Genomic DNA, 16,273 nt, shown 5'->3' on the forward strand with positions numbered 1-16,273 from the left:
ACTCCTGTTTGTGTTAGTTTTCCTTTAAAAGGTTTGTTTAGCTGAGTAACGCACTCATATATTTGGTCTCCACAGACAGTGATGGCTGGCTCTGACTGAGCAATGTCTTGGGTACGCGCCTATTTGGCTTAACAATCTTAGTTTTCTGTCTTTCAAAAATAAGAAAAATGTTACTTTCATTTCTGTCTTTTACACAACTTGACTTTAGTGCTGTCTTTATACCAGTTCAATGATGAACGATTACTTATATTGTTTATGCAAGAACAGTAAAATAACAGAAAATATTACCAGTGGAGAAAATCCGTTCCCATTAAGCGTCAGCTGTTTAGTTTACTTGCAATACCAAAAATATGAAAGAAAATAGCAACGAACATTTTTATTATTAGCTATGCTAGCAGCAGCAGTCGATCGGCCTGTCGCTCCATCACTTCAGTCCTGACTGATCATCTCTCAACAAGTATTGAATGGATGTAATTTAGTGAACATATTCACGGTTCCCAGATGATGAATCCTATCTGGTGACTTTTCAGCTAACTTTTGCAAATGTTAGCATGCAGCCATGCTAAGCTAGGATGTATGTGTGGTCAATATTATACAGTACCTGTGTTGCAGTTGCATGGTAGCATTGTTAGTGTTAGCATGTTAGCATGCTGATAGAAGCTCATATCAAAGCACATTGCAGCCTCAAACAACCGCTAGCATGTCTAGTTGTAAATAAGGCTGAAACTTGAAAAACATGAATGTATTAAAATTATGATTTATATGATTTGAGCATTTAACAAGTGGGCTGAATGGACTGTAGCTTATAAGTGAGGATGTAGTGAAACTGTGTTTAAAGGGAACAGAAATCCCTGCAGTTATTCAAACTCAGCTCATGTATGAGAAGGCTAAAAGGCATTACATACCTGAGTGTGATCACTATACCAATATTATGCTATTAATTTAATAACACAGGGTGTTAAACATAAAAATGCATCATGTTCTTTAATTAATTCATGAACTACTGTGCAAGTGCATTAATGCTCACACTGACAATCACACATGCATCGTTGTATTTGTCTCAGTTTTCTTAATGGTTGTTTTGCAAATGCTTGAAATATACGTTTGTAAGAATCAGGCATTTAAAGTAATCTATGATATAGATATGACTTTTACATACACTTTGAAACCAGGAGTCACAAATCTGTAGCAGAAATGTCCTGATCTGGCTGGTACTTATGATGTGTGAGAGGAATTTCCAGGCAGATCCAGGAGACTGAACCTTATCCCAACCCCAGTAAACACACACTCACACACACATACACTTAGAGAAAGAGAGCAGCAGCAGTTCTGTCAAGCATCTTGTGAGGTAGATTGGATATTGAGAGCAGGGTGGCTGAGCTGGCTTCCCCCGACAGAGTCGGCAGCAGCAGTCGGACCTTGATGAACCTGCAGCCGCCACTGCTGTACACTGCACGTACAGTCTAACACTAATTATGGAATATGAAATACAAACTAAAACTGCGCTCTGAAGAAACTGAATATACCCCAAACCTGGCTCCAGCTTCATCTTCATCATCTCCACCTTCATCTGTGCTGCTCGCTCTCTCTCTGTCTCTCTCTCTGTCTCTCTCTCTCTCTCTCTCTCTCTCTCTCTCTCTCTCTCTCACTGTCGATATAAAGTCAGTTGGATTATCTTTTTCTCTCTTGTGTGCTCAGCAACAGCCTCGGTCCTCACCCACAGTCACACACACACACACACACACACATACACACACACACACACCTCCCTGTATGCGTCTGAACTCATGAAACATTCTGCATGAGGCGACTGGTACTCTGGATTCTTATGATCCTTCATTTTGAGGTAAGCACACGCGGGCTGGACTGTCTGGCGCGTTGGTCAGCACCATAGATCTCATGGACCCTGAGGGACTCTAAGTGCTAATAAAACGGGATCACTATGGCAATGACTGGGTTGCAGCAGCAGCAGCAGCAGCAGCAGCAACACTATTGGCACTTAATGCAAGCTATATTACAATTTCCTATTTCCTTTTGTGTAGTGGTGAATAATCTGTCTGGCATTCAGTGTTACAGTCTGAGGAAAGTATAGAGCAGACAAACGGCATATTAGATGCTTTGCTGTGCATGTTTTGTTTGGTAGATGTTGGATGAGCAGTTTGCACATTCAGATGTTCTTTTTAACTTGGGCTAGAATATGCTGCAAAAATGTCAGGGTGTTAAAGTAAAAAAAAAAAAGCATCATGTTCTTTAATTAATTCATGAACTACTGTTTAAGTGCATTAGTGCTCACACTGACAATCACACATGTGTCATATTTGTCTCAGTTTTCTTAATGGTTGTTTGGCAAATGCATGAAATATACATTTGTAAGAATCAGGCATTAAAAGTAATCTATGATATGGATATGACTTTTATATACACTGCTAACTTCAGACTGCCCTTTAGTAATTGGACAGATTCTGCGTCTGGAGCACAAGTGTATTTTTTCTGTCACTGTGCGACTGTTTATTGCTCTAATTTTGGATGAATACCAACAGATCTGCTGACTAAAGAGCTGCACAGTCACCAAACTTTAGAAGATGGGAGCTTGTTTTTCTTTTTTGCAGCTTTTTTTTTTTTTTTATTCTGGCTTTCAGTCCAGTGATGCAGAGTGAATTGCAAGTGGCATGCCCACTGGTCCAAATGATAAAAACCTTCCCCTCATAAATCATTTCCGAAATTTCCGGGACAGAGGGAATGTCTGACGCATCCGACAGTTTCTCAACTCCATTGCTTTAACAAGGTAAAGATGCATCAGAGAGCCTTGGCTCCAGTTTCAGTTTATGCGAATGATTTCTTGGTTTGAGCCAACATCATCACATCAAACCAGGTTTCACTGCGAGACGTCTCTCATCTAAGCTTCCTGTTTCTCTAACGTCTACAGAGACACAAAGATCTCTGAAGTTCACACCTGATAGCTTCACCCTGCTACTGGCTGTTGCCTTTCATCGAGGATTATTCTCACAACTGACAGCTTTTGTGTTTTTGAGGAAGTAAACATGTTGTTTTGCTGAATTGCACATGAAAACCTGTGTGTCTGGTTGTATCTAGTGTCCCCTCCTTCAGATTGTGAGGTGGATGGGCTCCCCAGTGGTTACGGATCCAGGGACTCCATCCTCAGGCCTGAGGCGAAGAAGGACTGGAAAAGACGAAGGCGTGGGCAACTGAGGCAGGTTAGCAGGTAAGATCAAATATTATGGGTGCGTCTGTTTATTCACAACATGGATCATTTAGAATTTTTAGCCACTCATGCGATCACATCTGTTCGAAGTGTCAGGCAGGTCACATGATGGCCGTTTTATCGGGGATGTGGCATTCTCTGCATGTCAGCAGTGTGGTGAGGTCTGAGTCCATTTAATGCCTCATGTGCAGCTAATAGGCAGGCTGCTGCGGGCGTTTATACCGCTGGGATTGCTGTCAGGCGCCGTGGTCAATGTGAAACCCTTGTGTTTGTGTGGTTGCCGATGTTTCAGCTGCAGCAGCTGGGATTCAGGCCACACCAGAGCTGAGGCTGGCAAAGAGAAACAGGAGCCTGCGTTTGGACTGACCGGAGGTGCAGCCATGCGCTGCTCCACCCTGCTCTGCATCCTCACGGGGGTGCTTCTTTACTTGGTGCTGGGAGCTGTGGTGTTCCGCGCCTTGGAGGCTCCAATGGAGGAGGGCAAGCATATGCAGCTGCAGGACACACGCCGGGGCTTCTTGTTGAACTTCACATGCGTCAGCCCAGACAACCTACAGGATCTTATTGAGGTACAACAGAGACACTCATTATCTAGCTTTAAGTTTGGAATATTTCTGCGGTCATGCAAATATGACAGCTGTTTGATTTACAGATGCTTTGCAGGCTAAATGTGTCTGTTAAGATGTTTTTGTGTGCTCAAAAAAGTTGAAGTGTCATAAAATGAATATGTGAAAGTTAAACTGAAATTTTGAGACTGAAAGCTGGCATCAAGGAGGAAAAGTGGAGTCATCAGGAGAGAGAGACCTCAACATCAAAGATATGTGGCCGGCAATCCAGATCATCACAGGCTACAAAAGCAGAAGCACCCCCATCATCTGTGAGGGCAGATGAGCTTTATGCTTAAACACATTTTATGCTCACTTTGATCTACTCGACAAAGAGTCAGCTGTCAAGTCCCCTCCGCCTTCAGAGGACCAGCCACTGTCAGTATCCACAGCAGATGTGAGAAAAACCCTGCTGAGAGTGAATATGTGTGAGTATGAGCTGGGCCTTATATCATCTCTGGCCCTGTACTAAAAATATGTGCCAGTCAACTAGTTCTCTGAGACAGCCACCATCTTCCCTGTACCTAAGAAGTCTGTAGTGTTTAGTCTAAACAACCACCGCCCTGTGGCGCGCACCCTCATTCCCATGACGCGCTTTGAGAGACTGGTTCTCCAGCACATCAGAGACAAGATCGCAGCCAACCTGGACCCTCACTGGTTTGCTTTCAGAACCAACCCATCTGCACCTAAAAAAAAAAGCGACACTCACATCAGAAAGCTGATTTCAGATCTGCCCCATGAAGCAGACTTGGCATTCTGGGCTTGAGTACCAAACTGCAACAGGATATTGGACTTCCTCACACACAGATCCCAGCCAGTTCGGATAGGTGGTCACACCTCCTCCACTTTAGTGCTCAACACTGGAGCCCCCCAGGGCTGTGTGCTCAGCCCCCTCCTGTTCAAGCTGTACAACCATGACTGCAGTCTCATATATGGAGAAAACTCATCATCATCAAACCCATCGTCAACCAGGTTTCAAGCCACAATGAGAATTCATATCAGTTGGAAATCAACACTCTGCACAGAAAACAACCTGCTGCTCAGTGTTAACAAACCAATGGGCCCTGTTTACATCAGTGGAGCTGAGGTGGAGCAGGTGAACACTTTTATGTTCCTAGGAAGCAACATTACAGAGAACCTGTCAGTCATCTCACATCTCCACCCTGGAAAAGAAAGCTCAGAAAAATCTGTACTTCTTAAGAAAACATATGAAATAATTAGCATTTACAGAGGAACAACAGAAATCATCAGGACTGGAAACATCACAAACTGGCTTGCTTTGAGCTTTGTGGCTTGGGACGAGCTCTGCAGCAGGTGACTATAAGCACCCAGAACATCATTGGTACCCACCTACTGAGCATCAGTGGCATCGGTGAAGTGAGGAGCCCCAGTGGATAGTAAAAGACAACACCCATCCCACGCACAGTCTGTTCACCCTGCAGCCGTCTGGCAAGCAATACAGGAGTATCCGCTGCCGTATCACTAGACCACAGAGCAGTTTCTGTCCTCAGGCTGTGAGAGTCCTCAATTCATCCTCCGCACTCCACCATAAAAAAGTGTTTCCTTCTGTGGCATAAAGGGACTACAACTTGCTTTTTGTTGTGCAGCCCTGTGTTGACAAATAAATCAACACTGAATCTTGATATTTTTATGATTTAATATTAAAGAGAGGTGAAAATTTGAAATTTTGAATTCACTCCATGTTGATTATTGCATCCAATATGCAACAGGATCTCAATAACTGAACCTACAAATTGTACAAGCAAAATTGACTGTGCCACTGTCCAAACTCACAGGTTGTTGTTATTTATTTATAAACAAAGTCCAAAGAGCATCTGAGAATTAGACACTGACTATCTCTGGTGGCTAAAAATATAGTTTGGCCTGGTGTCTGACAGATAGCTGTCCCTGCTTCACATTTTATAGCCAATGGGAACTTGGTCGACAGTGCAACTTATCATATTCAGTGAGTTTTGTGGGTGCTCAGGGTGACCCTTCAGATGTGTGGAGTGTCTGGCACCGGTCACTGAAACTGTCTGTGACCCTGAGGAGTGGTACAGCATGACTGCAGGCCAAAGAACAGGTGTGGTCAGAGCAGCTATGTAAGGATGGGTGAGTCTAGTCTACTGTGTGTGTGTGTGTGTGTGTGTGTGTGTGTGTGTGTGTGTGTGTGTGTGTGTGTGTGTGTGTGTGTGTGAGTGCATGAAAGCTGATCCATATAGGTTAAGCAATGCAAGCCAGGTTGGCAACCGTGCTGTGTTCCCGAGATGTTTGTCCTCGCTCCAGAATGAAAGTTGTAAATTACTGTTTTAGCCTGCGAAGTGATCTAGAGATGCAGCGGCTGACATTTGCAAAAAGGTTAAAGGGACTGAAACACATGATGGAAGTCAACAGTGCATCCTGTTTAAACGAAAAGACCGAGAGGCCAATGAGGACACGTGTGTTATGGGTCACAATATTAGCAGCTGTCTGGCTCATTAGCCAGCTATGATGATAGCACGTGCAGCCTTGTTAAGATGAATGAATCAAAGGAGATGTTAGATTTGTCATTCTATCATTGTCTACTTACTCATTCAACTTTAAGAACGAAGTTTTAATGCAAAGAGTCTGTGGCTTCATAAAATATGGATTTTTATTTGTTGGTGGGGCTGTAGTAAAAAAATTAATCTGACTTGATTGCACCAATTGTTAGGAACTATTAGGGAAAAAAAAATCATTAAGATCGTTTATAAAAGCCTGATCACAGGTGCACTTACTGACAGCTTACATAAGAACTGGAGTCATTGTATTCATGAGTGAACCAGGCAGCTGTTATACAGCCATTCTTCAGATGTTGTTCTGTTCAACAAGCAGCATTGTGGGTCAGGTTTCCCTCAACCAGAGTCAGCTTATGTTTCAACACGTCTTCAAGAGATTCAGAGTTCCTTCTTACTACTCTGCGTTTTCAACTCGAGTAATGTCAGATACCACATAATGCCGTTCCTCTACAGTCAGATATTTTCTTCCACTGACTATTAATGTGCTTGATCACATGCATGGTGGTAGTATAATGTTGTGGCGGCTGTGACTCAGCTGGGATGCAGGTGTTACTATGTGGTCTGGTTGTCATCTGTGCTGGTCCTCCTGCTGGATGTCTGAGAATAATACACAGTAGATACTAACCCATAGTCCCCAAATCAGCCATAATGTTGGTAATTGGTCAGCCACGACTAAGTGGTCTCAAATTGGGCTTGATTCATGTAGTCTGGTCCCGGCATATCTGTTAGCCAACTTATTTTAAGCGTACTGTTTTCTTTTGTATGTAGCTGACTTTTAAGGTACAGTTTCCTTTTAAAGACTTAAAGAGTAACACAAGGAGGCTTTATGTTCTTTTTGGACGGTGCCACCACTGTGTTGTGATTGGTTGGACTATTTACCTTTGGAATGAAAAAAGTAAACACTTGAATGTGAGAAACCGTAAGATGGTGTAATTACATATGAAAAATGATCAGTTAATAACAAATAATGGATAATTTTTTCGTTTTTTTGGATACTGAAAAAAGTGTGCATTTTCAACCACCTGTTCTACTTTAAAGTGAAATCAATTTTTGGATTACATGTTTTATGAATAAGAGCATAATAAAAGAAAAATGTTTCATATGACACACATTAATTTTCTTTTCAAAAGTAAATAAATCTATCAAATTAAAATGTATTTAAAACTATCTAATGGTCATATGAAAATAGCATATAATAGTGACGTACAACATATTTCAGTACTCAAAATGGCCTCTACCTATTGGCTTGCAGTAGTTAGGACCTTCAGTCAATCAATCAATCGGTGTTCCCAAGTGAGCTGATGCAGATAGCTTCCACCAGACACCGCCATGTCTCTGCCATCAGAAAGTTCTCATTTATTAGAAGTAATAATCTCTATATTAGGCTATATATCAATCACAATTTCATCATAGTCAGTTTTAAATTCAGAGTTAACAAATGTCTACAAGTACCACCAGACATAAAACAGTTAATTAGATCAGGGAATTAGATTATCTGTGCTGGCAGTGGTTCGATACGCTCGGGACAGCATGGAGCCGTCACAGTTGTACATCACCAGTCACTTTGTTGCTGACTACCTTCTGCTGATGCAGTGACAAAGCATTTTCTACACTACAGCATTTCCACCATTACTGGTGAGTAATAAATAGATTGATATTTAATCGGACAATAAAAAGAAACTCATGAGTGAGCCCTGTCAGAGATGAATCATGTGTATAATTGAATGAATTGATGGGCCCATTTACTTATTTGTAAGGTTTTGCTAACCCCTCTTTTTATTGTCCAATTAAATATCAATTACTGAATAGTTTCATAAACTGACCACTAAACTCCTCTCTTCTCCATCGTCCCATCCCAGGAAGTCGTGGAGGCCGTCGGTGCAGGAGTGGATCCCAACAGCAACGTCACCTTTGTCAGCCAATGGGATCTGGCCAGTGCCTTTTTTTTCTCAGGAACAATCATCACAACCATCGGTGGGTGTCCAGTAGAACCATTGAGACCAGCAAAACTGTGACTTGTGACTGGAATCTGATTAATTCCTGACCTTTAATGTTGTGCTTTCGTATCACCTTTGAACCCGCATGTTCAGGTTTTGGAAATATCTCCCCCAAGACGGAAGGAGGGCAGCTGTTCTGCATCTTCTACGCACTGGTGGGAATCCCGCTATTTGGTATCCTGCTCGCTGGAGTGGGAGACCATCTGGGTACTGGGCTGAGGAAAACTGTTGCCAAAATAGAGACCCTCTTCCTGGTCAGACTCTAAACAGAGCTTTCAACATCGTCTTTGCTTACACTGTACACGTACTTCCCTTCATTTGTCTAATCGCACTACGTTGTTTCACCTTGCTGACAGAAATGGCGAGTTAGTCCAACCATTGTGCGAGTGATCTCAGCCGTCCTGTCCATCCTGCTGGGTTGCCTGCTCTTTGTTGCGGTGCCTATCCTGGTCTTCCAGGAGGTGGAGAAGTGGACTCTTCTGGAGTCTGCCTACTTTGTAGTTATCACCCTGACAACAGTGGGATTTGGTGACTATGTTGCAGGTATACAACAGTGAATCAACCACCCATACCCTGACATTGGTGCATACAGCGTCTCTGAGGGAAAATGATATATAGAGGCATCCTTTCTCAGGGCTGGACTTCACTGTTAGATGGATGACAACTGCCTGGTACCCTGAAATACGAGGGCCCCCAATGGCTGCACTACAAAACCTACAAATTATATTCCCACTCTAGCATATCTTATTTTTATACACCCTCAACTGTGCACCTAAATGTACTTGTTTTTAAGAACACTAAAAGCCTTGAAGCAACACACTTCTGCACACAGCATCAAACCCTGAAACAGAGTCATCACAATTAGTATTTCAACAGAGAGCACAGTAAAGCACGAATCGCAAACGTCACCTCTTCTGTATTTGAAATCTCTGTAACCATTAGCAACATCATGGTACTAACAGCCCCTGTTTTGACCTGACAAGAAATAAAATCTGAATTCAAAAAGAGAGAAAGGGAGAGAAAAGGTGCAGCCGCATGCTGTCCCAGAAAAGTTCAGCTCCTTTATTTGAGTTATAAACACCTGAGTTCCAAGTTTTACTGAGGTAATTTACAGGAGTATTATCAGAAAAAAATACTTAAATGATCAAAGAGAGCATATTCGTTATTATATTACTGGATCATTATTATTAATAAATTGCCATGTAAGTTATACTTTAATGTTGCAGCTGGTTGAGAGGTGAAGAACATCTTATTTACTTTATATATTATTGTCTTGTTTGTTCTTTGCATCATGTCATGTAGAAATATTAAGTAGAGTAAAAGTACCTTAAGTACAAGTAAGTAAAATTATATTTAGAAAATGTAGTAGTAGAAAATGTACTGTCTGAATGGCTGGCCCAGTCAGAGGTTTATGTGAGGGAAACCAAAGTTAATGATTTTATCCATGAAGTTCAGGAACCTCCTTAAAACCAATGATACTCCCAGCCAAGAAAAGGGTGTGACTCATGAGGGAGGTCTTGTGTGTGGAGTCCCTAAATCACTTAATCTACCCTCCTCCCACCTGCAAGAGAGTAGGGTTTATTTTTGCTCTGAGGTCACATCACAGTTAAACTTGGGCTAACCAGAGAGGCACATCAGAAGCCAAGGAGCATAGAAATGTCTAAAAAGACATCCGCAGTAAGTATTCTATGGGTTTTTTCTTTTTTTAAACGGGGCCTGAACCCTGTACAACACATAATTCAATAAAACTTTACTCAGGTAATCATTTCCCTGTTTGTAGGCAGCCAACGTGAAAACACTGTTTCCATTGCAGTCTAATTTACCAGTATCTGACTTGTGCTTGCTTTTGCATATTTTCATTTTTTCGTTGAATTTATTGATCTGTAGATGAGTTTCTGATATGACTTAATTAGTCATCCGTAAATATGACTGTCAGTTCTAATGCATTAAGTTCACTTAGCACAGACAATTTTCATTTATCTCATGAATTATTGAGGATTTTGCTCTTGTAACAGATGAATTATTCATCAGCTAATCTGCTGTACAGTATCTCCTGTGTTAAATGCTTATTTACTCCACAGAAAAGAATGGGTGGATGAATGTATTGCCTTTATCCACTGCTACTGTATACTGTGCCTTTGCATCTTCTGAAAGGGAATTCTGGAAACGAGGGGAGTGACCACTGGTACAAGCCTTTGGTGTGGTTCTGGATCTTGCTGGGTCTTGCCTACTTTGCATCTATCCTGACAATGATTGGTAACTGGCTTCGGGTTCTGTCTAAGAAGACCAGAGCTGAGGTACTTCTTCTCCTCTTATGTCTGTTTTGTCACGTCTTATCTCTACCACTTCCTTTCCATCATCTCTGGTTTCATCCTTCTCTTAGATGGAGGGACTTCGAGCCCATGCCACTGATTGGACTCAGAACATCCAAAATATGTCGGTGGATTTTCGTATTCCAGGAAAAATCGATGACCCTTTCAAGCGGCGTCGGCGAAAGCGCCGCCACGGCCCTCGCAGCCATGGTCACAGTGTGTCAGCTACTGGTGACCCTGAGGGGAAAGAAGAGCAGCATGAAAATCAGACAGAGTCTGGATCTTACACCTCTTCCTCCTCCTCTAACGAGTCGGAGTCTGGGTCAGAAACAGACTCTCAGGCCACTCAAACGGACCGAGTTCCCGAAGAAAAAACTGCAGAGCCTGAAAAGGAGACTCTCCCAGATCCCCACCTGTCTCAGCCTCTGGACTACTTTGGGGAGAACCTTGCGTTCATTGATGAGTCTTCAGATGCTCAGAGTGGTAAACTACACTTGGATCCTCTGCTGGACACGACACAACCCAACATTCCACGCTCTCGTCACCCAAAGAGAAGACGCCAAAGGAGACCTGTTCCACCGAGAAGCCCCAAAATCCACCGCTCCAACCACGTCAAGAAGGAGCCCAATGGAAACGCGAAACCAGTTCCAACTCTACCACTGAAGCCTTAAAATCAAAGCTGATTACAGAAACTGCACTGCTAGCACAAGTATCGACTTGAGAAACATGAGATGTGTTCATAATCTGACAGAGTGTAGCAATTTATCTGTGTATATGTACTGCTCACTTACAGACACTTGAGGTGAAAACACGTTGCAGAAGCCTTAGCCACTTGCGGTTTGCATTTAATCCTCAGCATGCGAGAGTGTGTATGCATCAGTCAAAGATTAAGTTCTTTTTATGCTAATGTTCTCATTACTTTCTTTAAAAGGTTATTGTTTGGGGGCATTTCCGCTTTATTTGAAAGTGACTGCTGGACAGAGACAGGACAGGCAGGGGAGAGAGAGGACGAGGTTGAGGTCGCTGAGGTAAGGTCTCAGGCTTAACACATGGTACATGCTCTGTCAGGTGAGCTACCTGGGCACCTGTTCCAGTCACTTCCTAAGGACTTACTGCTCTCTGCTGGGTCAAGACAGAAGTGCAGTATGTCTCTTTCAACATGAGGGCTCATGCTTTTTACTCATCCAAATAGTGCAACCGAAGCCCATGTGGTCATGCTGTACCACAGCAGCATGATGCTCATGTTGAAGAGAGGGTCTTTGGTCTGAGACAGTTGAATCCTGCCAACAGTTAAACGGGTACTAAACCGGCTCATGTATATTTTTGGTATGTATCAAAAGTTTTTTTAAACAGTGTACACCCATAATATTTGCATTTTAATGGCCAAATGCATTAATCCTGCTGTGCTGCTATATGTAATAAAGATTTTTTAAACGTGCTTTGTGTGGTATTATAAGATGCTGTTGCAGCTTATGAGGCTCTCTGGGAAACATGATAATAGCCGTTGAGCAAACATCATTTTTATCATCAAATGTCAGGTTAGTGCCCTGGTGTGCTAAGAACAACACATCCTCAGTTTTCTTACATGAAAAGCAGGTCAGCATTTCTAACAAAGCTGGGGTCAAATATAAAAAGGTGCATTAGGGAGAGCTGAATCACAATGAGGGTTTAAATGTTTCTCTAGAGATGAAAAACAAATCAGTCATCCACTAAAAACCAGGATGTGGCTGCAATATGTGATCCAAGCAGCCGGTTTCACTGCACCTAACATACAGAGCCTCTTCACAAGGATCATCCGTGGCTGAAAATGTATTGCTGCTAACGAGCTCACACCAACAACGCTCACAGTGACATGATGAGGCTTAGTAGATATAATGTTCACCTATCTTAGTTTAGTGTGCTAACATGCTAACATTTGCTAAGTAGCACAAAACAAAGTGCAAATGAAGCCGATGGGAATGGCACTAGTTTTGCAAGCATTAAGTCATAGACCAAAGTGTGAGCGACAGACCGACTTTGTCTTCTGCAGAGCAGCAACAGCTGAAAGCAACACAACCAAGAGAAGCAAATACAAGACAAGATGTAAAACTGATCCCAGGTAATATTCACTGTTTCCAGTGTCTCAGAGTTTTGTCAGTAAACTGAAATGCAGGCTATTGTCCTGCAGGCTATAATGCCCACTATAAACCAGTTTTGGTTGGTGAAGAAAGGTCAGACATGTGCTGCAGGATTTAAATAGCACACATACTGTAGGAGGTACAGTAGGTACTGTATAAATGTCCTTCAAGTCATCAATAGGCCTCTTTTAGCATGTGCCGTTGTTCCTTGGTTGGTCCATCTAACTGATACTCTGCTGGAAACTCTACCTTGGTGTTCCTATTTGAAAATGGCACCAAGGACAAACATGGTGCTGCAGCCAACTGTAGTAACAGTCCTTTTGTTGTGTGTGTTTCATTTCTTTTTTGAAAGAAAAGATGATGTGCCTTCATGGCATAAAATATATGACACATAAGACTTGATGTTTTTACTTATCTATAACTAGCCTCCTCACTTTAAGTAAACTACTGCAGATTCTTTTTTCTTTGAACACAGCCAGCAGATGGCATACACTGACACGTTTCCCTCCCTGTTACTGTCCAAGACTTACTTAAACAACATGCTTTGATACATCCATGGTCTTTGAATGAAACTGACTTCCATTTGTTTGTTTGTTGGTGACCATTACAATGATTTGACACAAGACAAATAGCAGCCTTTTGTCGCCCTGCTGTCATGCATTTTATGGTGAGTAAGCAAAATGTTTTAAAGGGGCAGAAGGCAGGTGAATGGTTATCCACGCTTTAGAAATCTGACACTTTTCCCTCTGGATATGTCAAAAGAAAATACAGTGTTCTGGCGTTGTGATCAGGAAGTCAGCAGGCAGTGATGATGTGCTGTGGCAGTGGGTGACCTTTTACTGGAGGACACACGCTCAGCTGCTATTTCGTCATCAGCACCATTGCTGCAGTTCCCATGTGCTGCCACTAGAGGGCAAATAACAGGTAGTGATGCAGGCTACACGTCTAACCTGGAATTAAAGGGAAAATCCACTCCAAATTAGAATCCAAATATGTTAATTCTGCAATTTTGTTCATTCTGGGTTTGTGCAAGTACGTTCTGCAGCTGAGCTACATACACATATACTGCATTTAGAGACAAATCCTGGAGCAGAACTATAAAAGGGACGTTTGGAATGAACAAATGGGTCAGTTGGATGAGACATCTTAAATAAAACCACCAAGTCATTTCAGGGGCCTAATGCAAGTGTAACCTGATGACATTCTGAAGTAATGACAATCTGATCTCCAATTTAGCAGAACAACTCTCCATATTAGTAGATACTGGCCTATTAATAACAATTAATAGGCCAGTATCTACTAATATGGACCATTATTATTATTATTATTATTATTATATAACCATTATATAGCATGATGTAAAGCCTATTTAAGTGTCTTTAAAATTAACATAAATGCAAGTAAGAGCAAGTATGAATGTAGCAACACAGACATGAAGCTTTTGTGAGAAATTCTGGTAATAACAATAATAATAACAGTTATTATTATTATTATTATTATTATTATTATTATTTCAAGTCTTCTGCTTGTTCCACTGTGGACCATGACAAACCGACATTTAAAACCACCATGCTGTTTCTAAGTTGCATCCTTGAGCCCACTCTGCAGTCTCCTGCAGGCTACTAATAATGATTTAACGCTGATCAAGGTGTTTATAGTATACATGGAGGCTCTTCTCCATCAGCTGTGTTATCTATGACTCACTGATGCAGTGCCCAGTTCTATTTGTGTAACACAGCCACAATGGTTATTCATGTAGCCTATCAGCTGACACCTGTCCGAGGTCACGACCTGCTGTAAGGAGCACCCCGGGGACCCCAGCTGCCATTCGCAGTGTGTTTCTACTCCTCAACTCTCCACGTCTTGAACGCATATCCTCCGCGACTACACACTGTCACACGTAACACAGCAGTACCTACAATATTATAATGCACTCGGCTAAATCTCAAAACATTAAGTATCACGAGCAAATTCATTTTTTGTTTGTGAATGAATCTAATGACCATAGCACGAGCGGTTTCTCCTCTAACCGGATGATAATGCAGACTCTGCACCATGATGCAGCCCCGCAGAATTGCAGTGTCTGCAGCAGAGACGGAATGACCTTGCTTCAAGGTCGCAATGACACTGCCGTCAGTTTTTCCTCTCATGCGCGCACCACCAAAACCCTGTCCCGAGCCCCGAGCCCGCTGCACACATGTGACCGCATCAAGACACACACACACACACACACACACACACACACACACACACACACACACACACACACACACACACACACACACACACACACACACACACACACACACTGCCGTCCTGCACTTCTGACACCGCGAGGGGAACGCGCGTGTGGCATTAGCGCTTGTTGGTTTAAACAGAGCAGAGCAGCGTTTATTGGGATGTAATTACAGCCAGATAATGCGGGAGTCTTTGGGGAGATACTCCCTCATCCAAAGTACACCGGCTGCTCCTACAATTTCTTTTCATCTCGTTTTTTTATTTCTTCTTTTTAGTGAATTTGGTGAACAAGGTTGTCGACTTCTCTGTGGCAACTTGTCTCCTCTGGTGCCAGCTGTTACCAGCTCAGGGCTGCCTCGAGAAGGGACAGGCTTCAGAAAAATGATTTTATTGCTGTTATCGGCTACATTAAACATAAATAGCACACACAAGAGATCTCTGAGACATGCTTGAGGATATCGTTTTATTGAAAACGCGTTTGGCAAATTGTATTGCAGGCTATTCACTATACCTAGATTATTCCCTTTCTTATCCCATAGATCTCCTGATCCCTCTTCCTTGGCCCCTGTCCAGATCGTGTAGTGGTGGAGTGAGCCGGGTCGGTGTCACAAGACCGACAGCATGACTATATTTTCCATAGATGCGCTGTAGGTGACATGCAGCCTGTTCTGTCGACTCTTTCTGCTGTTCCTATAGCTAGTGGCATGATTGCAATAGGAATATTCTCATAACAGCCATTCTTTTGTTGACCCGCATGGTATTTTGTGTTAAAAATATCACAGCAGAACCACCACACGAGGACAACGTGTACAATTAGGCCAGTGGAAACTTATATTTAAACTAGTATTGAAATCCCTTTGGAAATGTAATCATTTTTCAGTTTCATTGTGGGGAAATTAGCTACTGCAAAGGCATCTCCAGATTCTGTCAAGTGGCACAACTGATTTTTAGACATAGATCTGAAACTAACTCTCTCTCAGCAGCGGGACTAAATAAATATGGACTATATTACCATTAACGTAGACTGGGTCATATTTGTTTCACGAGTTGCAGGCCCTTGGTATAATGCCGATGACGCTGTTGGAAGGTGCGTACGGACGTAACGGAGACACAGCGGACGCAAATTGGGCAGAGGGAGGAGAAAAGACACGGGATAGAGACTACGTCACTGAGCCACGTTAAGCTAGCGAGAAAAGGCTAGGAGGAAACCGGAAGTTACTCCGTTTGAGCAGGATAAATAAAAC

The 16,273-nt window shown here is 42.4% G+C and overlaps 1 protein-coding gene across 1 annotated transcript; it reads left to right on the forward strand.

The window, feature by feature from the left end:
- Positions 1-1,718: 1,718 nt before the first annotated feature.
- LOC139344759 (potassium channel subfamily K member 4) lies at positions 1,719-12,051 on the forward strand. Its single transcript, XM_070983132.1, has 8 exons — positions 1,719-1,846; positions 3,094-3,223; positions 3,516-3,792; positions 8,225-8,339; positions 8,456-8,616; positions 8,719-8,905; positions 10,517-10,659; positions 10,746-12,051. Exons 3-8 carry the CDS (start codon positions 3,604-3,606, stop codon positions 11,343-11,345), a joined length of 1,395 nt encoding a protein of 464 aa, XP_070839233.1. The 5' UTR covers positions 1,719-1,846; positions 3,094-3,223; positions 3,516-3,603; the 3' UTR covers positions 11,346-12,051.
- The last annotated feature ends 4,222 nt before the right edge of the window (positions 12,052-16,273 follow it).

This window comes from Chaetodon trifascialis, chromosome 16 (assembly GCF_039877785.1).
Source record: "Chaetodon trifascialis isolate fChaTrf1 chromosome 16, fChaTrf1.hap1, whole genome shotgun sequence".
Lineage (NCBI taxonomy): Eukaryota > Metazoa > Chordata > Actinopteri > Chaetodontiformes > Chaetodontidae > Chaetodon > Chaetodon trifascialis.